At 37.8% G+C, this 26,328-nt stretch overlaps 1 protein-coding gene and 1 pseudogene across 1 annotated transcript in view; one reads left to right on the top strand and one right to left on the bottom strand.

The window, feature by feature from the left end:
* The window catches only part of LOC107141308, a 303,686-nt pseudogene that overhangs the window by 24,316 nt on the left and 253,042 nt on the right, over positions 1-26,328 (bottom strand).
* Positions 1-26,328, top strand: part of LOC107141306 (broad substrate specificity ATP-binding cassette transporter ABCG2-like) — a 65,340-nt gene that overhangs the window by 7,190 nt on the left and 31,822 nt on the right. The window contains 1 exon segment of the mRNA XM_015484538.2: positions 22,137-22,358. Within this exon segment, the coding sequence (XP_015340024.1) occupies positions 22,156-22,358 (203 nt within the window). The 5' untranslated portion in view covers positions 22,137-22,155.

Genomic DNA, 26,328 nt, shown 5'->3' with positions numbered 1-26,328 from the left:
TCTGCCCACCTTGCTGTGGAAATGAGGATCCTCCTCCTGCTAGAGTTCTATTCTTCTCTACCTCCACTCTCACCTTCTTGTGGGAACAGAGAGAGTTCTGCATCTCTGCATCCTCAGGGGTGTAGCTGGGAATCCTGGTGCTACTTCTATTTTTATAGTTCTTGAGTGTTTTGTGTCTGGTGCTGCACTATAGGACAACAGATATAAATAAGATGTTCAGGAGCTTTCATATGTGACAGAGGAGGGGTTCAGTACAGTGTTGCCATCTTGCCTCTTAGATTATTACAGTAGTCTTTTATATGGTCTCCTTCCTTCATCCCCACCCCAACCTAAATTATTATGATCCTTATAAGTGTAATTACATCACTCAGAACTTTCTGGTGCCTCCCAGTCTCATTTGGAGTCAGAGCTGAAGTCATTAAGGTGGTCAGTTGTGGGCTCTGCCTTAGCTGCCCTTCCTCTGAACTTATCCCCTGTCCTCTTGATTTCCGTCACTCTTTGGGCCCTCTGACGAACCCCTTGGCTGGTCTTTAGACTAGCACTTGGACTTGCACTGCTACTCCAGATGGCTACCCTCAGGTGACTCCTCAAAAGCCTCACTTGACAACTCTTTCCTGACTACCTGTACTCTTGATTTTTTTCCCATTTTATTGGAGTGGGGACATTTTTCATAAGTAACCTTACGACATTGAAATTAAGGACAACTTCCTTATAAGTTTTTCTGCATCCTTTTTTTCATAGTGAGAATAAAGTTGAAGTGCTGCCTGCCCCACACGGGGTGTGGGGAGTTGGGGGAGTGCAACTGAAGATGAGAATGGAGATTGCCCCCTTTCTAGACTGGTCTAGCCCAAGCTAACTGAATCTACATATGCATATTTCCCACTTTTTGTCTCGTTTTGCTGCTTTTTTTCTTTTAAAATCATTCTTCATCGTAAAGCCTCTAAAGATGGAAATTTTAAAACAAAAAGTTTTTTTTCTATCTGCTTTCAAAGCTGACTTAGAATAAAACCAATTTTCCTGCCAGTTTGACCTCACATATTCGTGGAGGGTTTTAAGTGGTGAAGCCTAACCTCTTCCCTGCATCTATAATATTAACACTCCATAATAACCTCATGGATTTCAGAGACAACCTCATGGATGTTGTGTTGTTCATTCCTGTCCCTCCAGTGCCTGCCATGTGGTGCAAGCACAGGATATTCTAAATTGATTTTACAGGTGAGAAGTAGATTTGGAAGATTTAACTAGGTAGCTTTCTTACAAGTCACATGCCCAGTAAACTTAAAAGATATAAGAAACTCAAACTCCATCCCTGGATTAGGCAGCAAAATCCCTAGATTATGAGCAGTTCAGGAAAGGAGCACCTCAGTGTCCTCTGGAGAACTGCTGGCCAAGTTACAGATGAGATTAAGAAAATTTGAGATGCAACCCACATATAAACTGTGCTTGGTTTCAGTCCTTTTAATTATAATTGGACTATGTATTTTCTGAAGTTTTGGTTTTCTGTTACAGATTAATTTGGGAAAGATTCTTGCACATTTTGTGGGAAAATAAAAGGAAAATAGAATAGTCATGGAATTTTGTGCTCATTGGCATCTATTTAAAGAGAGGACTTATGTTAAGTTGAAAAAGGGACAGAAAGGAGACCAGTCATTATCACAGACTATGGTAGAAAGAGGTTTTTTCTTTTTCCTTCACCTTCTTTTTTGTTTGTTTGTTTTTCTTTCTTTTTTTAGTACATTTTTAAACATTTTTAAAATTTCAAGTAAGTTTATTTTTAATAGATCAAAACATAAACGTTATACATATTAATGGGCTACAAGATGAGATTTCAATACATGTACACATTGTGTAATGTTTAGATCAGGTTAAACATGTTCGTTTCCTCTAACATTTATAATTTTTTGTTGAAAACATTTAAAATTTTAACTTTTTGAAGTACACAGTACATACTTTTTATCTGTGGTCACTGTGTTGTACTTTAGCAGGGAAGTGGTTTTTCTTTGAGAGGTGATGGCAATGATCCTGATGGTCTCACTCACAAGACTATTTTCAAAAGTTGGAAAACTACACTTAAAGAGGGTGAATTTTACTGTTTACCATACTTTTTTTTTACTGTTGTTGTGTTTCCAATGAGAAAGACAAAAACAGCAAAGATTATGCTAAACTGTGAGTAGAGGGCATGAATGCCCTACAAAAACACACTTTTATCTTCTTTGGTAATAAGTCATCAATTTATTTGAGTCATTAATTTCCCAAAGATCCTCTGCTGGAAGGATCAGGATGTGAGGAGAAGGTAGGGACCCTTCCAAGAGGGCCAATGTCAAGACTTAGCTCCTGGGCAGGCATGCTGCTCTTGACAACCTTTGCTGATCTCTGTAACCTCACTTTCTTACTGCCTCTGAAAACGAAATTCCAACTGCAAGCATTTCCCAATATCTCTTTCATTTTATGGACTTTGCATCATTTACTGCGTCAGTCTTTTCTCATCTCCTTTCTCCTTTTTCTATTTACTTGATTTGTTTCCTCTAGAAACTGTAGACACTCCTGCTACCTAGGTTTTGTGTTCCACCAGGAACGGAGCTGTGTCTCCACTCTGTTATTAAATGAATGTGAGGTAGTAGGAATTGAGGTGGGTAGGGTGTTCATGCTGGAAGTGACACAGAACTTAAATTTGTGATGACAGAAATAAAAACAAGTTAGCCTTCTACTTTGAGAAGGGAGATACTGCACTGACCACAGTGTCAGACTGGCTCCTAGGACAAAGGGAAGGAGTTAATTTCATTCATGTGAATAAAAGGACCCTAGTTGGTCTTTTCTGGAACTGTCTTGGCAACCATCCCATTCAGGTGGGCTCTAATTATAAGTCAGTCCTATGTTAATGTGGGTACTATGGACAATGACCAAGCAAACTTCATCTTAGTGCACCTACAATACTACATAAATTTCCCTTTTGGTGTATATTTAGAAACTTATGGCCATAAATCCTAACTTTATAATAATCTCAGGGGTTAGCCCCATCCATCTTTCCTTCTTGACATATTTTTTAATTGGCTCCCTTTGTTCCCACCCATTTATTTTCAGGGTTAGTACATCTGTTGTTTTCCTATATATCACTCAATTATTCATTTTTTTAAAAATTTTTTTTAGCTGTTGATGGACCTTTATTTCATTCATTTATTTATATGTGGTGATGAGAATCGAACCCAGTGCTTCACACATGCTAAGCAAGTGCTCTACCACTGAGCTACAACCCTAGCCCTTATTCATTCGTTTTAAAGGCAATTTAAATAAACCCCATGACTCTGCTATATTGTTGGTTTGCATTCCACTGCCCATTATGAATTACTAACTAACAGCTTTGTGATAGATAACACTTTTGAGGTGTGGTTTACTATGATAATTGTTGCCTAGGTTACTCTTCAAGCACCTAAAGGACACTTTTGCTGAAAACATTGACTCTATACTTGGGCCTGCAGATGTTCAATAGGTGACAGAATGAAATGAAACTGCTTGGTGTGTCTTCATGTTGTGTCTCTTCTTTGTCACCTTAACCATTGGGTCAGATTCTCCTCAGCCCTGTATATAGACATGTTGATCATTTGAGAAGTGTTTCTCCCATAACCATGATATAGAGACATTATAGTCCCCATGTCAGGAGCTTCCAGATAGGAACCGTGCACGCCCCTTAGCCTTGAGTGATGAGAATATGGAGATGTGGCAAGCCAGTCACGGGCTGTGTGTGTGTGTGAACTATGAGCACTGAGCGCACAAAGTGTACTGAACTCACTTTGCCCCTCTTTTTGGGTGGGCCTGGCTCTGGTCTTTTCACTTGTTTTGCCTATGACCCCCACACAGCTCATGAGATGGGCATGGCTTCCCTGGATGTCAGTCAATCTGCTCTGGAACTAAAAAGGTGACTTGTGAGCAAAGCTGCTTCTTCTCCATTCTTTGGCCACTGAATAAAGCCTTTCTTTCTCCCAAACATTCATCTTTAGTTTTTCTGGGGGATGTGCTTCCAAATCTAGATTCAGTAACCCTACCAGAATTGAACATCCCCAGAGGAGTTTTAAAAGTGTACTCCTTAACAGGATTGCTAGTGACTTTTTGCTAGTGATTATAATAACTGTGGATTATCATGATTTCATGTTTCTCTCTATATGAATCATTAAGGATAAAGTATGAAGATATCTGAAGGATTGAAAAATAGTGGACAATATAATACGAATACTTTTATGATAACTAACATCTGCTAGAACCTTCAGTTTTAAAATGCTGATATGATTTTTTGAAATTTCAGTTTCTCAGTAAAGTCTAAAGCTGATGCTTTTGTAAATATGGTTCTTTTATTTACTTGTTAGGAGATAGCTGAGGGCAAAGAGCAAGAGAAGGTGAAAATTCCTTTTCTATGAGCTGGGCTTGTAGGACATTTTAATGCTAAATTGTTGAAGTAGTACTCCAAATATCCACATACATGGCTAGGGATATTTGGTTGCTTTATAGGAAAGCCCTGGAGGATTTCTGGAAGGGTTTATATGGGTTTACATTGTTATTGAAGTAGTTCCTGTTTTCATTGGCTTCCCAGTGCTATTGGAGATTTTGAACACAAATGTATGAAACTAACTTCATGAATGATAATTCTTTTTTGTAAGCTATATGAATTCTGTTCATAGATCTTGTTAAATTTTGGGGGATTTACCACATTTATTTTGCTTGAGGAAGAAGATTGAGTTTAGCTAATAATGGACAGTTTTACAAAAATAGAAGCATTTTCTTTTAGACTTTGCCACACTTCCATTTTTTATAAGTTTGTTTTTCCTAAACTGAAGCATATGGTACTTTTGTTACTGAGCCTGCAGAATAAGAATCAAGCAGGAACACTATATTGCCGTAACAATAGAGTTTTATTTTTATTCTCTGAAACCAGGGAAGCAGCAGGTGAGGACAGAATTCCCAGGCAGATTCCCTAAGAGAAGTGCACAGCTTTTATAGCATCTCTAGGGCATGCAGGGACTTTGTCTTCTTTGTGTCATTACATGTAGGTGTGGAGTCTTAGTTGCACCTGAGCTTGCCTTCATCATGGGTCTTCATGAGATGCTTATATCATTATCACCTTAGGTTTCTGCACCAGGATGTGATTTTTTACTATGCTAATTAAGTAAAGGTTCTCATAGGTTATTATAGTGAGTACTTGGTGTATGCTTTCCCCCTTGTAATCAGTACAGCCCCAGCATTGTATTAGAGGAAGATAAGCAATTCTTCATAAGTCTTCCTGTGTTTGATGGATAATTAACTTAATGTCTGTTTTTCTTAATCTTTTCTGTCATGATATGTTTGATCTCATTTTCTTGAGGACTGACCTAACAGAAATTTCTCACTTCCCTAGTTTTATTTTTTTTAGCACTTTCTTATTTTTGAAAGAAAGATTATACTATCATAACATTGTACTCTTTTGAAACCTAGAAAAGAATTTGTTATAAGATATGCCAAATGTATGTATCTTTTATGGCTTTACAAAATTGCTTTATTTATAAATAAACTGATAATGGGAAATACAGTTTAAAATCATCACCTGCATCACCAATATGGTAGCCCCAGACATACATAGAAGTTGAATTGAAATCAAGTAATGTTAAAAATTTAATTTCTCTGTCACATTACCATTTCACGTATTAAGTATCTACTGAATGTATCTAGATAGTGAACAGAATATACTTTCCCTTATTTTCTTTCCCTATATGTTACTGATGAAAGTAGAAAGATGCAAAACATTATATGAGCTGCTTTGGGCAATCTTTTTTGTAGACTTCTTTTTATAAATGTAGAATAATATTATTATAAGTAATTTGTTGTGTACTTTGTGGATAAAAGGAAATTGATAATTTTTAACTTTGCAAGTTCCATGCCTCTAGCTGGTCCTGCCTAATCTTTACAGTTTCAGACTTAGCTCACAGACTCATTCCTTGACCTTTTTTGTCTGTAGTGCAGGAAGAACATTTGCTTCCCCTCTTGAGTGTCTATAGGCACGTGAATTTAACTAACAAAAACCAGTTTGGTTCTATGTTGTGGATTCCTCAATTCTTGTCTTCCTGAAAGAAAGATTCCAGTCAGGATATACAGCAAGAATAAGCAAGTACAAAGGGCTTATTTAATGAAATGAAAGTATACTTCAGAGGATGTAGAGTGGGCCGTGCCGGAGAAGGGGGTTTGGCCTTGTTTCTTTTGCACTGTGGGTTTTTATAGGCTGCCACTCCCATGAATCCTCCAACCCATGAATTTTTTCTTTGGGATGGTTACAGTCATTTCCTGCCTTGACTCAGTGGGCTTCCATCAACTCTGCCATGTCAGAAATTTTCCTATTAGTACTTAAGGGAAAGCCATGGGGAGGTCAAAATCACAATATGAATAATATCACAGTGAATCAGGGACATCCAAAGGATACAGCCTCAGTGTTCTGCACATTCTCACCAGTTGGAAAGTCCCTTAATATGGTTCCATCCAGTTCTTTTTAGTTTTAAGGAGGTGGCATCTGGCTGTGAAGGAAATGGTTTATGAATAGGGTTCTCTGTCACCCAATGTAAAGTTCTGTCACTTAAGATGTAGTGAGCCCTATGCTTGCTCCTCCAACTCCTTGCACGTGTCTGCCTAACTATCTACTTTAATATGATTAGGAAGAAAACTTAGCCATAGATAAAAAAAAAAAAAGTGAGACTCAAAGTAGCGTGTAGCCCATGTCCTGTGCAGGAGGTGGAATTTGGGTTTCCTCTGCTGCATTATGGGCTGGCTGCGAAATAAAGCTAAGAAAGCAAAGAAACCACAGGACACAGGAAGTAATTTTAGAAGATGGGGATAGGACGGCTCTCTGATCTTAGGGATCAAGCTTCCCCACTGGAAAGAGAGAGCAAGAGCCCGAGTTCTCTTTATTTACGGGGAAGCATCAAAGATTTTCCATGGAATGTTCTTTTGTCAAATGAGGTAGGAGGTGGGCTGTCCAGTTTCCAGTCTCCCTAGCCAAGCAAAGACAGAGGTCACATGCATTGCACAATTCATTGAGTGGGAGGAGCCACAAAATAGTTTGCAATGCTAAACCAAAATCTTCCTGGCTCAAATAATTTTTGGGTGGTGTCCCACAGTACTGTTTAGAATTTGGGGCCTATTTATCATCTTAATAATGAAGGGGTGCTGGGAGAAGGGCACTTATAGGAAAACAAATCATTTTGATACCGAAAGCTCTGGCCTTGTCCCTGATGCTGATCCAATAATATGGAAAAAGTTTTGAGAAAAAGGAAAAAAAAATCCCTTTTGCTAGCAAAGAATACACAGTAGACTTCTATTTCAGAGGCTGTGATTCTAACTGCCAGGAGGAACAAGAGATACACAAAGGCTACCCTCCAGCTTTGCCCCATCAGGAGTCAAAATTCATTTGTAGCCTTGAGAGCTAGCTATTTCTTAGAACCTCCAGTGCCAAACCCTAAGACTGGATTCCTTCATTCCTGGTGGTCTGTGAGCCAGCATACAGAATCTCAGCTTTGGATAGGAAGAAGGTTAATCTTACTTCCTTTGTGGTTAGGGAGGGACAGAGAAAAAAAGAGGAAGGGAAAAAAAACACACCACTTTAAAAATAAATTGCAGTGGCAGAGCAGCATGCAACTGGCCCCTATTACGACTGTAAGATGAGTGGATCCTTAGGACAGTGGATGTGAGACGTGATAGTTTTGTGAAAATGTCTGGTAAGAGTTACTCTTCCCTGATTACTCCTGAGGGGAGGGATTTATGGCAACTGAGTTCTTTGTGGAAGCTCTGCTTTTAGGCAAATCAAGGATTTTTGGATTTCGAGCACCTTAAACACAAAAGTTACTCCCAAACTTACCCTTCCTAGACTCGGGACTAAAGGCCGTCTGAGCTTCCCTAGGATGTATCTGATGAACTCTAGACCATGTGAAAATCTAGCTGTGTCCAAATGTCTAAAACTATTGAGAGTAAGAGAGGTGCAATTAGAATGTCTTACTGGAAGGAGGAAACTGGAAAAATAGGAGTGATAGGAAGTTGAGTTATTTACAATGAAAAGTTGGGACAATGCTTGACTGAAGGGAGCAGTTATGATCATTATTGGAGAGAAGGTGGAGGGTTGGAAAGTCACTGACAAAGAGCTTCCATATGGGTTTTAAATCACCACAATTGCCAAAGTGTGAAAATGTTAACATTGTGTGTGACAATTTAATCCACCAGTGCAGATCTGAAAACAGATCTATCAAACATGGGTCTGTATTGAAAGGTTCCAGAGAATTCTACCTCAAAATATTTCTCCTTGATATTTGGGTTTTGTGTGAGATAGGAATTTAGGGGATACAGAAAAAGAAAACTAGATTGAGTCTCAAAAGAGAAGCACCCATGAACTTTTGGAATGCAGGAGATACCCATGAGCCTTTGAGGTGCAGAAATTGCCCATGAACTCTTGCCACTCATGAGCTATCCAGACTGTGCACTTGGCCTGTGCTCTTGACCCATGTCCTTGCTTACACAAAATAACATTAGGGCAATGTGCAAAGATAAGGGAATTGGTGCAAAGTTGTGTAACTGCTCCACCTCTAATCTCTCCCCTAGAAACTGTCCCTGTATGAATGGACCCCTGTTATAGCCAGAGATTGCTGCTTCTCTCTCTGGAGATGGCCTACATTCTCCTTTGAATGTGTGTTCCTTGCTTTATTCCATAAGCTTCTCACTTTTGAGAAAGCCCACATCGTTTCTTGAATGTGCCATGCTTCCTTTGTCTGTGTCTCTGACTGGCACATGCTGAAATTCTTTGCCATCGTGTAAGCCAAGAACCCTACTAGTCCTGAGTGGAGGTTACCTTTTTTGAAACTCCTTGAACCTCTGATGATATTTGAAGTTTAAGACAATTGAAAGCTCTTTACCTTTCTCTGATTATTCTACAAATATAGTATAAATTTAAACTTTTCTAAAGCATATTTACATTTATTTTATTTTTTTTTTTAATTTTTAATCTTTATTTATTCTTTTTAGTTACATTTGACAATAGAGTATATTTTGACATATTATATATATATGGAGTATAACTTTCCATTCATGTGGTTATACATGATGTGGAGTTATACTGGTCTTGTATTCATATATGAACATAGGAACGTTATGTCTGATTCATTCTACTGTCTTTTCTTTCTATTCCCATCTCCTCTCCCTTCCCTTTATTTCCCTTTGTCTAATCCAATGAACTTCTACCCCCCCCCCCCCTTATTGTGTNCCAATGAACTTCTATCTCACCACCACCCCCCCATTGTGTGTTATCATTCACATATCAGAGAGAACATTTGGCCTTTGGTTTTTTGGGATTGGTTTATTTCACTTAGCATCGAAGTCTCTAGTTCCATCCACTTACTGGCAAATGCCATAGTTTCTATTCTTCTTTATGGCTGAGTAATATTCCATTGCATATATATAGCACAGTTTCTTTATCCATTCATCTGTTGAAGCGCACTTAGGCTGGTTCCATAACTTAGCTATTGTAAATTGCTATAAACATGAATGTGACTGCATCACTGTAGTGTGCTGATTAAGTCCTTTGGGTATAGGCTGAGGAGAAGGATAGCTGGTCAAATGGTGGTTCCATTCGAAGTGTTCTGAGGAATCTCCATACTGCTTTCCAGAGTTGTTGCACGAATTTGCAGTCCCATCAGCAATATATGAGTGTACCTTTTCTCCCATATCCTTGTCAATATTTATTATTACTTGTATTCTTAATATTTGCCATTCTGACTAGAGTGAGATGAAATTTCAGTGTAGTTTTAATTTGTATTTCTCTGATTATTATAGATGAACTAGTATCAAACTAAAAAGCTTCTTCACAGCAAAGAAAACAGTCAAGAAATGAGCAGAGGGCCTACAGAATGGGAGAAAATCTTTGCCCCCTGCACATCAAAGCATTAATCTTCAGGATATATAAAGAACTAAAAAAACTTAACACCCCTCCCTTCAAAAAAAAACACAATAAAAACAAATAACCTAATCAAGAAATGGGCTAAAGAACTGAACACACTTCACAGAAGAAGAAATACAAATAGTCAAAACTATATGAAAAATACTCAGCATATTTACATTTATAAAGGAAGTTTCCATTTCTAACAGTGACTTCCCAAGACAGTCCTTACCTTACCATACATTTCCTCCTTCATCTTCCCCAAACTTGCTGCCAGAGACCCAAACTATATTCCTTTAGCGTAATTCCTATGTGTATGCAAAATTCCTATGTGACCGCACATGAAGTAAACTTTTTCTTTTCTTAACTGTTATCAGTTTTTTTTTTCTTTTTTGAACCTCCAGCATGCAAACCTGTGCTCTACCACTGAACTGCACTGAATACACCTTCTCCTCGGTTTAATTTCCAGGAACTCAGCAGGAGAATTTAGAGGGAAAGGGGAAAGAATTTTGCTTTCCTAAAACAGCATTTAAGAAAACCTAAGAGCAACATTAATGCATAACAAAAACCCAGAGAGGGTGGAGAGGCTCACCATCCAAGAGCATCTTATTCATTATTCTTTGTTCAAATAAAAGTTTATCTCTTTGAGCCCTTGAATTTGATGTCCTTCCTGCCACCACCCAGACCCATGCCCCTTGTCCTATCATGTCTGCCCAGATTTTTTTTTTAAATTTTTATTGTTGGTTGTTCAAAACATTACATAGTTCTTGATATATCATATTTCACACTTTGATTCAAGTGGGTTATGAACTCCCATTTTTACCCTGTATACAGATTGCAGAATCACATCAGTTACACATCCATTGATTTACATATTGCCATACTAGTGTCTGTTGTATTCTGCCCAGATTTTTGATACTAGCTCCCTACTTGGTCCTCATTTCCACACTTGCCTAGCATTCTCCATAACTGATATCATGAGCATCTCCTGATTAAAAGGCCTCGAGCTTCTTACTGAGTGTATATATCTTCCATGATCAAGTCTCTTCCAACTTGTTCAAAATATTTCTCCAGATGACAGTTGCAATCATATGAGGTCCTAGAGCACCTGAGTGGATTGACTTCAAAACTACTTACCAGCGGCCTTGAAGTACGTAGTCAATCCTGGCTGCTTTAGGGTGGATCTGTCAAATGAAAGACAACATGGAAATGAAAACCAAATGCAAGGGATAAATTTTGGAATTTAAATTTACATTTTGTATTTCTCTTCCTTTCTATTTACAAGTTGAAGGAGCCACCTGACAGTGACTTGAGGCCCCTAACTCCTTGTCAGGATTACAATCTCTTGATTTTTTTTTTTTTTGAGAGAGAGAGAGAGAGAGAGAGAGAGAGGAAGGAGAGAGAATTTTTTAATATTTATTTTTCAGTGTTCGGCAGACACAACATCTTTATTTTATTTTATGTGGTGCTGAAGATTGAACCCAGCACCCCGTACATGCCAGGTGAGCATGTTACTGCTTGAGCCACATCCTCAGACCCACAATCTCTTGATTTTAACCTCAACCAATAATTTAAGTTGGTGCTTAAGCAGGAACCCAATGGCTCTGAGGCAGAATTCAACTCTCCCTAAACTAGAATCATCCCTAGGGAGGAAAAAGGTGAGGCCCTGAGCTCTTGGCCCGAGATGGCCCTCCTTTATTGCAACTAGTACATAGGTTTAACTGGTGTTATGGTTTAGATATGAGGTCCCCCCAAAGCTCATGTGTTAGACAATGCAAGAAAGTTTAGAAGTGAAATGATCAGGTTATAAAAACCTTAATATAGTCAATGCATTAGTCCTCTTAAGTGGGTTAACTGGGTGGTAACTATAGGCAGGTTTAGTGTGGTGGGATGAGGTAGGTCACTGGGGGTATGGCTTTGGGATGTATATTTTGTTTCTGGTGAGCTGAGCTCTGTCTGCTTACTGATTGCAATATTTGCATCTGCAGCGGCTTTCCTCTCCTTACCCTTCTGTTGTGATGTTCTGCCTCATCTCTAGCCCAGAGCAATGGAGTTGGCCAGCTGTGGTCTGAGACCTCTGAAACTCTGAGCCTCAAACATTTCCTCCTTTCAGTTCTTGTCTTTGAGTGTAGCTAAGAACTTAAGATCTACCTGGGTACTTTTTTTTAACCTATGTGTTATTTTCTTTGTATGATACCTGAAATTTGCATTCTGGTTAGAAAAGAGTGCACAATATGGTAGAAAGTAAAATGTAGAAAAAATGATGTTTTTAATGCAGATTATTGTTATTATTATAGGTATAGCAGGATATAGCGAAGGAAAAGGTCTAAACTTTTAAAAAATGTGAAAGTGTGACTTCACTGTTTAGAATGTGACAAGAGGGGAGGAGAGAGCGGTATATGTAAGTAGAACCTCAGGAAAGATGTGACAGGCCCATTTAAGATTAGAAAATTTCAAAGGAGCTCCAAATTGTTTTTTTCCTCAGCCCCCAACTATTTCTTGCTAACTTGTTCTTTAGAGTATTTCCCCCATCCCAGCTTCCTACAGGCAGTTATCTTGTGCTGAGAATGGAAACCCCAAGTGCCGCCAAAGCACTGACCTGGCACCAGTGTTACCAGATTCCTAAGTCTGGACAGATCACTGTCCTCTGTCACACTATGCCAGTCAGAGTATTAGAAGTGGTAAAGGGAAGGAAAAGAACTTTAATTACTATGACCATGCTGAGAAGAATACATGTAGGAATACAGAGACCAAACCAGTCTTTAAGGGGCTGAAGGAAATTTTGAGATTTGGTAGAAAATTGTTACAAGAATAGGGTTGGAGGCATGTGCAGCTGATGGGTTTGCGTAGCTGAAAGAATAAGTCATCCTGGTCAGGCCGTGGTTTGGTTGTTCATTATCTCAGAATTGCTTCTGTGAAGCTCTGGAAAGGTCATAATCACTTGAGGAGGTGGTTTCATTTTTGTCATGAAATGATTACTCCTGCTTAGAGGGACAGACTCAGTTTTATCATGGGGTAATTGTTCCTGCTTAGTGGGGCAGTCTCAGCACAGGGTGATTTGTTCTGGGAGTCTCACTGGTGCTTGAGGGATAGTCTCTGTCCCTTGTCACAGAAATTCTTGTAAACTAGGCCTGTTTTTCCTGAAATCTGAGGTAAATGTAGAAGGAAGTGACTCAGAGGAAACAAAGTTAAAGAGGCAAATAGATTTAGAAAGGGGCAAAATGGAGTTAGTAAGGGATAATAAATCTGGAATTATCAGTGTTTAGATGAATATTCCGAGTGATTAAAATGACTACTTGCAGAGCAGAGAAGGGACCTAACCCCAAATTCAAGACGATGAAGGAGACAGAGAGGAAGTGAAAGCAGAGGTGCCAAGTTTTTCTCTTGCTTTAGTTACATATTGGATATCTGCATGCCCAAGGGAAGGATCCCTGCTTTTAGCCAAAGCAGCTTCTGATTCTCTGTTACCCTAGGAGGGTGCAGCCAAAGTTAGAGCACTGAGGTTGTCTTGTATCTCTTGGCTCCCACAGTCTCACTGAATGGATATGTGTCTATATCCTGGCTTTTTGTACCTATAAATTGTAATGCTTCTGTGAGATGAGTGAAGGCACATTAACTGTCTTTCCAGATTTGGTCAAACTGTCATTAAATTCATTATTCCTTTTTATAGGGTTTTCTCTTATAGCTGATGTAGGTAGATGACCAAATCCAGTCAGTCAGAACCCAAATTCAGGCCTCTATTCTGGCCACCAGTAACAACTCATCATCCATTTGGAAGGGCTTTTCAAGTTGGCTAAGACCCATCATCAACACAGCATGAGTAGGCTTCAGGGATTGGAAGGTGGGTTGCAAAGTTTTTTGGAGGCTTTTATCTAAGGACTCCAGGTCTTGGCAGTGGGTCTGGGACACAGTGAGAAAATTTCAATTAGGATGAGCAGGAACTTTGGAAGCCAGCAAGCAACAAGAAGGTGGGCAGCTGATATCTGTCACATGGAAATCTAGATGTGATGGATATTCTTCTTTACATAAAAAGATTAGTCTAATCCAATGAGAGCTGTGTATGTGACCAGAAAGTTGTTACCACAGGAGAGATTACTATTAATTTGAAAACAGTTATTACCTTTTTTGAGTCACCGAAACCCAGTGTACTGGATTAATTGGAGATTGGGGACTTTGAAGTTAGCATGATGCTGAGACATTGTATTTTCTTTATTTTTAGTTTTGTCTTAGATTAATGCATTGCCCTATATTAGTGAGAGAAATGGACTTTGTTTCTTTCTTTTCCTTTATGCATGTTTTTCTGGTTATATAGCATTTCAACTGGATGTTTTGATGTTTTGCATTTGTTAGACCAATTTAATCACTTGTTACTTTTTTGACTGGAGAATTATAAAGGCCCTATATCTCTTTGAGGAAGATTCCTAGCCAGGAACTGAGCAGCTGCTCAGTATGTGAGTTATAAATTTAACCAAGTTACAGGGAGGGAAACTCTACACATGCTTCTAACACTGTTACTTTATTTATATAATTATTAGCCCACTGTTTTGCAACAGCATGGGTAATCGTTCTTGGGTATTTTAGTTCCAATTGTTGTCTTTTATTAATGGGAAACCTCAAAATGTCTAATTTACATCTTGAGTCAATGAGGTATTTAAAGTTAAGCAATTGTTAATTCCTTGCATCTTATCAGATCATAATGGAATGAAATCAGAAATTAGTATGACAAAACCTACAGAAACTACATAAACACATGGAGATTGAACAATGCTCGTTTGAATGATGAATTTTTGATAGAAGAAATCAAGAAAGAAATTAAAAAATTCTTAGACTCACATAAGACTAGTGATACAACATATCAGAACCTCTGGGACCTGATGAAGGCGGTTCTAAGAGGAAAGTTTATAGCTGTGAGTATGTATCTGAGAAAATCAGAAACATTCCAAATAAATAGCTTAATGATGTATCTCAAGTCCCTGAACAAGAAAAACACACCAATTCCTAAACCAGTAGAAGAAAGGAAATAATTAAAATCAGAGCCAAATCAATAAACTTGAGAATGAAAAGAACAGTACAAAGGATTGGTGAAACAGAGATTTTTAAAAAAATAACTATTTATTTATTTATTTTTATGTGGTGCTGAGGATTGAATCCAGGGCCCTACACGTGCAAGGCGAGTGCTCTACTGCTGAGCCATAACCTCAGCTCCCCCGAAACAGATTTTGTTCCTTGAAAAGTTAAACAAAATTGATAAGCTCTTAGCCAAACTAAACAAAAGGAAAAGAAAAAAGAAAAAACAACCAAACAAACAAAAAAACGAAATTAATAAAATTAGAGAGGAAAAAGGAGAAATCACCACAGATATCTCAGATCCAGCAGATCATATACTCTAAGAAATTGGAAATCCTAGGAGAAAGGGATACATTTCTAAACAAATAAAATGTGCCAAAACTGAATCAAGGAGACATAGAAAACCTAAACAGATCAATCAATAACTTGTAATAAGGTACAAGCTGTAATAAAATGTCTTCAAACAAAGAAAATCCCAGGACCAGATGAATTCTCAACTGAATCCTATGAAACCTTTAAAGAATAACTCCTCAAATTATTCCATGGAGTAGAAAGAGAAATAAAACCTCCAAATTCATTCTATGAAGCCAGTATCACACTTACACCAAACTAGATAAGGACACATCAAGAAAAAAACAACAAAAAACTACAGACCAATGTCCTAATGAACATAGATGCAAGAATTCTTAATAAAATATTAGCAAATTGTGTTCAACAACAGATTAAGAAGATTGCACACCATAACCAAGTTGTTTTTATTTCTCAGATGCAAGGATAGTTTAATATATGTAAATCAATAAATGTAATTCATCCCCACATAGATAAAAATAAGGACAAAATCACTTGTTAGCTCAATAAATGCAAAGAAGAGCTTTTACAAAATTCAGATCCATTCATGATAAATACATTGAAGAAGCTAGGGATAGAAGGAACCTGCCTCAACATATAAAGTTTACATATGAAAAACCCCAAACCAATCTCATAGTAAATGGGAAAGACTGAAAGCATTCCTTTAAAATTTGTGACAAGACACTGTCACCACTATATTTAATATAGTCCTAGAAATCTAGCCAGAGCAATTAGGCAAGAGAAGGAAATGAAAAGGATGAAAATAGGAAAGGAAGATATCAAATTATCACTGGTTGCAGATGATATGATTCTTTACCTGTAAGATCCAAAAAGCTCTACCAAAAGATGCTAGAGCTAATAAACAAATTCGGCAAAGTAGCAGGTTGCCAAATCAACACACAGAAACCAATAGTTTTTCTGTATACCAGCAGTGAATCTGCTGAGAAATATGATTCCATTCACAATAGCCAAAAATTACATACATACATACCTAGAAATAAATTGACAAAGGAGGTGAAAGACCTTTACAATGAAAACTGTAGAACATTGAAGAAAGAAATTGAAGAAGACATCAGAAGATGGAAAGACTTTCCATGTTCATGGATAGGCATAATAAATGTTGTTAAAATGGCCCTACTACCAAAATTCAGTGAAATCTCCATCAAAATACCAATGGCTTTTTTCATACAAACGAGAAAAAAAAGTCCTAAAATCCATTTGCAAGAATAAAAAACCTGGAATAATTAAAGCAATTCTAAGGCAAAAGAGCAATGCTGGAGGCATCATAGTACCTGACTTCAAGTAATACTACAGAGCTATACTAAGAAGAACTGTATGGTCCTGTTATAAAGAGATACATAGATCAGTGGAGCAGAATAGAAGACACAGAGACAAACTCACACATCTACAGTTATCTGATCCTTCACAAAAGTGCCAAAAATGTTCATTGGAGAAAAGATAACCTTTTAAACAAATAGTGCTAGGAAAACTTGTTATCCTATGTAGAAGAAGAGAACTAGACCCTTTCTTTACCCTTCCCCCAAATCAACTCAAAATGGATCAAATACCTAGAAATTAGACCGGAAACTATGCATCTCCTCGAGGAAAATGTAGAGTCTACACTCCAGGCACAGAGAAGGACTTTCTCAACGGGACCCCTAAAACTAGGAAAGAATGTGAAGAGTATCCTAGTGGGATGGCATCAAATTAAAAAGGCTTCTGTACAGCAAAGGAAATGATTGGGAAGGTGAAGAGAGAACACACAGAATGGGAGAAAATCTGTGCTAGTTACTCTTCTGCCAGAGGATTATATCTAGAATATATAATGAACTCAAAGACCTCACACCAAAAAATCCAATAACCCAATTAATAAATGGGCAAATGAATTAAACAGACACTATTCAAAAGGAGAAACACAAATAGCCAAGAGTATATGAAAAAATATTCAACATCTTTAGCAATTAGGGAAATGCAAATCAAAACTACACCGAGATTTCATCTCACGTGAATCAGAATGTCAGTCATCAAGAATACAAACAATAAATGCTGGAGAGGATGTGGAGTAAAAGGGACACTTTTACACTGTTAATGGGATTGTGAATTAGTACGATCCCCATGGAAATCAATGTGGAGATTCCTCAAAACACTAGGAGTGGAACCAATATATGACCCAAATATCCCACTCTTGGTACCTAAAGAATTAAAGTAATTATATTACAGGTTTCCAGAGCTCCTCATTTTTTCTGACACAATACTCCAATTGTATCTCCCAGCTGAGATGCATACCCATTTATAGCAGTACAATTTTACAACAGCCAAACTATGCAACCAGTCTGGGTATCCATGAACAGATGAATGAATAAAGAGAATGTGGCGTATATACACAATGGTTTTTTTTTTTCCTACCATAGAGAAAAATGAAATTGTCATTTGTAGGAAAATGGATCAAACTAAAGACCATTATGTTAAGCAAAATAAGTCAAATTTAGAAAGTCAAGAGTCATGTTTTCTCTCAGATGTGGAAACTAGAGAGGAAAAAGGAAAAGAACGATGGGGCATATCTCATGAAAATCAAAAGGAAATTAGTAATGAGACCAAGGCATGGTAAGTGAGGAGGGAGGGAGGAAGTGGTTGGGAATGATATTGGTCAAATTCCATTGTTATATGGTGTACATATATAAATATGTAACATTACATCCCATCATTATGTACAGCTACACTGCACCAATTAAAAAAAAATGCGGGGGCGGGAAGGAAAGCCATCACTAGATGTGTTCCTTGACCTTGAAATCAGAATGATGAGCCAAAATAAACCTCTTTTCTTTATAAGTATAAAACAGAAATAGAAACAAAAAATAAAAACTAACAAAGTCAAACAGTGTGTTCCATAGTTCTCTTAATATATCATAGGAGGTTGGAAAGATCCTCAGTGGTTGAACATGATGCGGGGGTGGGGGGGTGGCAGTAGAGGTGATTGCAGGTGTTAGAATTGGCGTGGGGAGATAGCTTACAGTGTTTTAAAAGTAAAGGTGCAAATTTCACGTATTACTGTGCCTCCTCTTTCATTCCTTCAGGAGAATGGAATTTTCGCTAATTATTACCATTCATTGTGTTCACAGATGAAAACTCAGCTATTTACCTTTAATATCCTATGTGCCAATATTTAAATGGTTTCTTTCTTTTTCAGTTTCCAAAATGAATAGAGAGTTCTAAATGCTAAATTAGGGGTATAAAAACAGTTGTTCAGAGATTACTTTTTTTTTTCCTCCTCAGATTAACTATGACATGCCTCTGTGTTTCTTGTCACTACAGGTTGTTAAATCTGTAGCTTAGTACTCTCACTTTTGGAAAATACTTGGCCAATGTATCTGTAAATATTGTTCCTGCCCCGTTTTTCCTCCTGTTCTTAGTTTCTGGACCCTTTCACCCTGTCCCATGTTTCTTAGGCTCTTTTATATAGTTCTATTCCTTTTCAATCAGGAGCTTTTCTCCCACTTTTTTCATTTACTTGTTCGTTCATTCCTTCCCTTCTTCCTTTCTTGTGCCAGGTTTTGAATTTATGCCTTGAGCTTGTGTTTGACCACTGAGCTATAATCCCAGTCCCCTTATTTTTCTTATAAGTGACAGGGTCTGGCCATGTTGCCCAGACTACCCAGGCTAGCCTGGAACTCAGTCATAGTGCCTAAACCTCTGGTTTAGCTGGGACTGTAGGGGCCCCCTTGTCCATAGCTTAAATTCTTAGTTTTGATTTTTTTTAAAGAGACTGGTTCTTCTGTGATAATCTAATTTTTCATTATATTCTTGAACATATTAATCAGTGGTTTTAATCCAGTTTGGATTATCTGTGGTCTGCATCTAGGTTCTTGTTTTGGGAATTTTAAGTTCTGTTTTTGGGCATACTTGTTATGTTTTTTTTTAAATTGAAAAAATAATTGAGAGTGGATTTAACTTTCTTCTAGCAAAGTCTGAGCAGAGCACATTGACTGAGCCAAGGCTGGTTTCTTTTTAGTTTGTCCATATTCACAGGCTGTAACACTTCTGATTCTCAGAATCTGGGGTTTCCAGGGCTCCTTATGTTTTCTGACACAAAACTCCAATTGTATCTCCCAGCTGAGATATTTGCTCAGATATATTAGGGGCTTTAGGAAGATGCCTCTAGCAGTTTCTCTGCCTGGTTGTCCTGAGTGTTGTCCCATGAGTGTGTAGTCTGCACATGCCTATACCTGGAGAGGTGTCACGATCAGCAAAGGTGTGGCTTATGCAGTCAAGTGGAAGAAATAAAGAATGTTCATGTGCTTCTGCCCTTTTCAATGCTATATTCACTCAAATCCTCAATACAATTTCACTCTAGAGGTTCTTAATAAAAAAAAATGACAATCCTTAATGCTAGACACTGCAGTAGACATAACCAATTCACAGCAAACAATTCTAGATTAATTCTAAACACTGCAAACACTCTTAATCATGACAGGCTCATGAAAGACATTCCCTCTGCATGTTAAGCTCAAGTGCCAGAACTAAGTCCAGCAAATGCACACTCGCTCAGACAATGGTGATCAGGTCAGGAACTGAGGCAGGTTTCTCCTGGGGTGGACCTGACAGCTGATTGAGGAGAGGGTCGTACAGAGATACTGCATTTCTCACCCGGGTCAAGATGTAGCTGTAGAATCCCAAAAAAACAAATGCTGAATGTTTTCTCTGATATAAGGTGGCTGACTCATAGTGGGGTAAGGATGGGGAGCATGGGAGGAATAGAGGGGGCAGGAGATTAGCAAGGATGGTGGAATGTGATGGACATTATTATCCAAAGTACATGTATGAAGACACAAATTGGGTGTCAACATACTTTATATACAGAGATATGAAAAATTGTGGTATATATGTGTAAGAAGAATTGTAATGCATTCCATTGTCATTTAATTATTTTTTTAAAAAAGTATTTGTCCAAGTACAACTAAAAACCAAAATATTAAAAAAAAAGAAAGAAAGAAACTAGAACCAAAGGGTGTGTCACAGTGAGAACAGTTCTATTCCATTTGAGAGCAGTGAGGAAGATGCAGAGGATCCGGCAAATGATGAGAAGAGTTGGGATGTCAGTCCAGGTCCTCATCAGGCTCTCCAGCGTGAGGGCATCATTGTCGGCTGACTGAATGTTATTCATTTGCTCCATTATTTATAGTAAAATTTTGGGGCTTCTGACTACATTAGTTACTGGATTTCTCAGTGACGTCATCCGCCCTGAGGTTAAATCATCTGGTCTGGTGGTCTCCACCCTGATTTTTTGCCTCTCACCCTTATTGGGATGAGGGTAACACTCTGAGTTTGTCAAGGTGGGGAGAAGTGACTTGTTTATGTCAGGGCTGTGCCTGATGACCCTTTTGGAAGGCTCTGTAGGTGTTCCTGGTGAGGCTATAGATTTCAAAGTGGAGTTTTAAAATGGAGTTGCTTAGGCTAAGGCCTAAGGCCATCCTTATAAGAGAGAAGGTTATAGGGTGCTGGGACTGCCTAGTGCTGTTCTCTCCTTGCTAGGACTTTGATTTCTCAAGTCCTGGTTGGTTTGTTTGCTTTCATTAGAAAACTCTTCATATAGCCACTTCTTATATTTTGTCCATTTTTATGTTTGTTCCCAGGAGGATGACTAGTTTGGAGCAGCTAGTTCACCATAGGCAGAGAGAAAGTTCTTCGTGGATGCTTTTGGCTCTTAAATAGGAAAACTAGGTTTATTGCAGTTAGCATTTCAAACCTATTTTGCAAGCTCAGTTCAACATAATGTAAATCTTTTTCAGGGGCCTTTTATAAGTTGTTTAATAAAACATTTTAAGCTTCATTTGTAAACTTAGTATTCAGTTTTTGCTTTAAAATCTTGAGTTGCTTAAGTACCAGTATAATTTGCTTTAATTATTTTCATTCTTATGGCTTCTTAGAATTTAAGTATGTTTGCCAACTAAGGAAATGATTAAGTCATTGCAAACAATTTTGGGGTCTGCCTTCTGTGTTAGTCAGCTTTCCATTGCTGTGATAAAAGGCTGAGAAAATCAACTTAAAGAAGGAAAGGTTTATTTTGGCTCATGGCCAGCTGGCTCCATTGCTTTTAGGCCTGTTGTAAGGTAGAAACATCATGGTAGAAGGGAATGGAGGAGAAAATCTGTTCACCCCAAGGCAAACCAGAAGCAGGGAGAGAAAGTAAGGGAGGGACCAGTGACAAGATATATCCTCCGAAGCACAGCCTTAGTTCATGGCCTTTGGGGACGTTTACTACCCAAATCATAATAGCTTCTTAGCTAATTATGTATAGCAACCAGAGATGTAAAGTCTGGGACTTTAATTAAGAGAAGTTTTTCCTGTCCCTGACTGGTTGGCTAAACCCCTTTTGGTCAAAACAGTATAATAATCTCTAAAAATTAAAGAAAAAAAGGGGGGGTATGCAAACGATCATGTCTCTGACCTTTGGTTGCATTATGGTATGCATTTCCACCTTTACCTGTGTTTTTCCTGCTTTATAAATATTGAGTAATTTTCATACTACTAACCCTTTACTTATTAGGAATTTATTTAACATTGAATTGGAGTGCAGCTAGCTGTACGAAGTGTGTCTTCCCTCATTGTAGGTTCTAAGGTTGTTCTTATCACAGTGTCATGGGCCATTCATTGAAAAGGAATCTACTCACTGGAGCACAGTTTAAAACAGCTTGTTTTGATTGTTAACTTAATTTTTAAATTGTTTTGTTATCTAATATTTACCATCTCCTTTATGTGGACAGTCAACTTACTACTGCATTTTTCTCTACAGAAAATCAGAAACTTTCCAGATGACTTCCAGTAATGACCAGATTTGGATCTCAATGTTACAAAGGAAACCCAGTGACCTGCCTTGGATGACCTCCAGTGACATGCAGACATTTTCTGAAGGGCCTGTGTTGAGTTTTCATAACATCTGCTATCGAGTAAAAGTGAAGAGTGGCTTTCTCCTTGGTCGGAAAACAGTTGAGAAAGAAATACTATCCAATATCAAGTATGTGCTTGAACTTTTTAAAAGACCATTTTATTGGCCTACAATGAACTTCACAGGTTTGCCTATTACCAGTAAGCTACTGTGAGCCTTTGCATTTCAAGTCTTTGTACATATTGATACATGCTTTCATTCCTTTTGGCTAAACTAGGACTGAAATGATTAAATCACTTATTAAGTATATGTTTAACTTTGAAAGGAACTGATGGAATTTGTAAAAATGGTTGTATCATGTTTTGAGAGACTGAGCAGTTTTTGTGTCATTTAGTTTTTTAAGTGTGGAGAGAAGGACCATGTCTATAGAATCCGCTATCAGGTTTCTCTGTGAGTTTGCAAATGTTAGTCTTTTGTGTTTTTCTTTTCTAGAGAATAAAGCTTATATTTTTCCCCTGTGGGGACAGGAAGTAAATTTGGATTAGCCCAGACAGCATGCCCTATGTGTCGTGTTTTTTTTTTTTTTTTTTCTTTCTTTCTTTTGGTAAATTATTACTGATAGAACAAGCAAGCAACTTTTTTCTGACTCTCCAAGGAAAGGAGTTGGGGAAGTAGTTATAAAAGGGTTCTTTGACCCAGTGTGGTTGTGGATCCATATAAAGTCAGATGTGTTTTCAATCTTGGTGTCTTATATGCTATATCACTGCAGTCTTTCATGTTAGTTGCCTCCAACTTCCTTCAGAGGACAAGGAAATGACAAGTTGGGTACATATGTTTGTACGTGGGTGAAAGAGAAATGATCAAGATCTGAACTGACTGGGCTGAGGCCAAGAGCACCGTGCAGAACTGGAACTCTCCATGCTGCACATCTGCTGTTGTGCCTTCTTATCTCTTTCTTGTATTGGTTTGAAATCCTGACCAGAATAAGGAGAAGAATGGTAGACGCAAAGGTATCATCTTTTACTGCATGACTCACTAGAATTGTCTTGAGAAGTTGACACACATTTTGTGAAACATAATCAAGTACATATTGGTCCCTTCAGATTTTGCGCTAAAAGAGGTAGAATTGGAATATGTGCAGGTTTGAATAGATGTAAAGTGCATCCTGTGCAAGGGTGCATTAACTTTGCATATCTTCTCAAGCTAGTGGACTAGTAACTCACTACATTAAATGTCTCTTCTGCTCAAGGCTTCTCAATGTGTTTATTTCTGACTGAATAGTGTGAAGGAGAAGGTCATTGTCTTATGTTTTCCTAGGCTCATAAAAGTGCAATCAAATATTATGATTCTTTGAATTTTTATAGTTAAAAGAACAATAAGGATTGATATGCATGCTACTTGTATTTATGATTTAGTTATGCCTGAGACTTTGGGATGGGAGAAGTGTTGCTCTCATTATCTTTTTTTTATTAATATTTGATAGCATCATCTGAACTCAAAATGGTAACTTTATTTTCCAAACTGTGAAGAATCTTGATTTTATTTAGTTTTTCCCCCTTCCTTTTGTAAGAAGAAAATAAAAAAAATTTTGTTCATGAGAATTCCAAAGATTTTCTTATTTTATGAAAATCCTTTATCTTATGTGTCCTTTGTTTCCATAATGAGCACTTGAGCTTTCTCTCACCAGTGCTGAAAATCTATGGAAAAAAATATTAATTTCAGCAGATGTTGATATTCTGTATTCATAAAGGAGATTCATTATATTCTTTGGGAAACTTAAAAATTAATAATTAAAAATTGAAATAATTTTGAACATGAACCTGCATGCACATAACCCTTTTACCAGAGTCCTTGACTATCCATACTGTACTATGTTTGCTCCTATTACTGTGTCTTTTTTGTATACATTGTCATAACTGGTTTTGGGGAATCATTTGAGAGCAGGCTGCCCACATGATGCTCTTTTATCCCTAGCTCCTCCTTCAGCATTACTTTCCAAAAAGTTGGTCTCTCACTTGTGTTTATCACTTAGTTTGGCAGCAGCCGAGAGGGGACATGTAGCTTCAGAAAGAAGGCAGGCAAGATCCTGAAGGCTGCCTGTCCCTGTGCTCCTCATATATGTGACTGACCACCTTATCATGCCTCTTCAGACTCATCCAGCCTGCTACTTTCTAGCTGTAACCCATTCCAGGTGATGTTAAATTGATCACCTTGTTGCGTTTCTGTCTGCCAAACTTCACCATAATGCTACCATTTTCCTCTTTGTGCCTGATTATTATGAGGGTAGATGCTTTGACATTATTCAGCATCTTTTTATTCATTAAACATACAAGCATCAGCTCCACTGATAACTCCTGTTTGATCAGCAGCCACTGTGATAGATGCCAAAGGGTGATTTTCCATTTTATCTTCTAATAGTTTGCATTCTAGGAAATAGCTTTATTCATGGTCTCTTCTTTCATTTACTGTATTGACTCATGGATTTCTATTTCTTTCAGTAGTATTCAGTAGTTATTGTTATACATGTTGATACTTCTAGTATTCCTTATTTGGTCAGTGGAACACCTTTCAAAATGAGTTCTTTTTGTCTCTCATTCTTTTAACTCATTTCCTAATTGTTTGAGGACTTCCTTGGCACAGTTTAGAAGTTTCAGATTCTAATGGGCATTTTGATGCTGGTCTGTAATCCCAGTCACTTAGGAGACAGAGGCAGGAGGATCACAAGTTTGGGGCCAGCTTGGCAACTTAGCTGTCTAAAAAGGGTTGGGGATGTAGTTTTGTGGTAGCATGCTTGTCTAGCATGTACAAGACCCTGGGTTCAATTCTTAGTATCCCATTTACTTCAAATAAAGAAGTTTCTGACTCACTGTGTGGTTATCCTGCTAGTACTGGAGTCAGCTGATGTTTATTCTTGTGGAGGATGTTTATTGCAAACCAACATCTGGGTGTTTTAGAGTGTTCATTGCTATTACACATCATTGTCCCCAGGCCTTCTCAATGAACATGGCTAGGGAATATATATATATATATATATATATATATATATATATATATATACACACACACACACACATGCACACATGCATGTGCATGCTCATGCATCTCTATTTTTGTTCAAGAGAAACAACAACAACTGCCTCTGTGTGCAGATGCATATGGATCTCATAGGAGGAGTGAGAGGAGCAGTGGGTGGCAGGCAGCTGTTCCTGCAGCACCCTGAGAGTTGTCCATATCTACTTTTATAGCTTTCTATGTAGATTAAGGCTCATGACTTCTCATGAATGCAGCAATGACAATTCAATACTTTGGATTCTTTCTATATTTCCATATTTGTCAAATCTTCTCAAAAAAGTAAAAAACTGGCTGTTATTGTTTTTGTTATTCTTACTGATTTGCTAAGTCATTTTAAAAAATTCCGTAATATAAGCACCTTCCCAGCCTCCGCTTCTCTTTTCCTCTCAACCTCTTTGCAGCCTGTGTTCCTGGGTGCTGGTGGTTGCTGTCCGTCACCCAGATCTTTCATCATCTTCCTACTAAGAAAGGAAGGGGAAAGGTAAGTCTAATAGGATGACTGATACATTATGTGAACATATATTCACAAGTGGGAATGTAACTAAGTTTCCTTTCCGGTCAGTACATACCTATTTTTGGTAAGCTATTTCCTACTTCTTTTTTAACTCATTGAATTTTTAAATTTTTTAATTTCTGTGGTACTGGGGATTGAACTCAGGGCCTTGCAGATGCTGGCGAGTGCTCTACCACTGAGCTACATTCCCCAGCTTTTTTTTTGATTTGCTTTTGGTACAGGTATTCCGTATGTTGCCTGTGCTGGCCTCAAATGTGATCCTCCTGCTTCAGCCTCCCAAAGAACTGGGATTACAGGTGTACACTGTCAAAGCTGGCTTGAATTTATTTTTTAACTCATACATAAAAATGTAAAACTTGCACATCTTAATTGGGTTATTTCCTACATCTTGAGTTGGGTGTTTTTTTTTTTTTAAATATATGTAAGAAGTTTTTGGTGTCTTCAGAGTAATTTCCATTTACAAAAATGAAGTCATTCATTTATTCAACAAATGTGGGTAAATGGCTACTGACA

The sequence above is a fragment of the Marmota marmota genome, unplaced genomic scaffold (assembly GCF_001458135.2).
Source record: "Marmota marmota marmota unplaced genomic scaffold, marMar, whole genome shotgun sequence".
Lineage (NCBI taxonomy): Eukaryota > Metazoa > Chordata > Mammalia > Rodentia > Sciuridae > Marmota > Marmota marmota.
The sequence above is the reverse complement of the archived record's forward strand: the minus strand, read 5'-3'. Positions and strand labels throughout refer to the sequence as shown.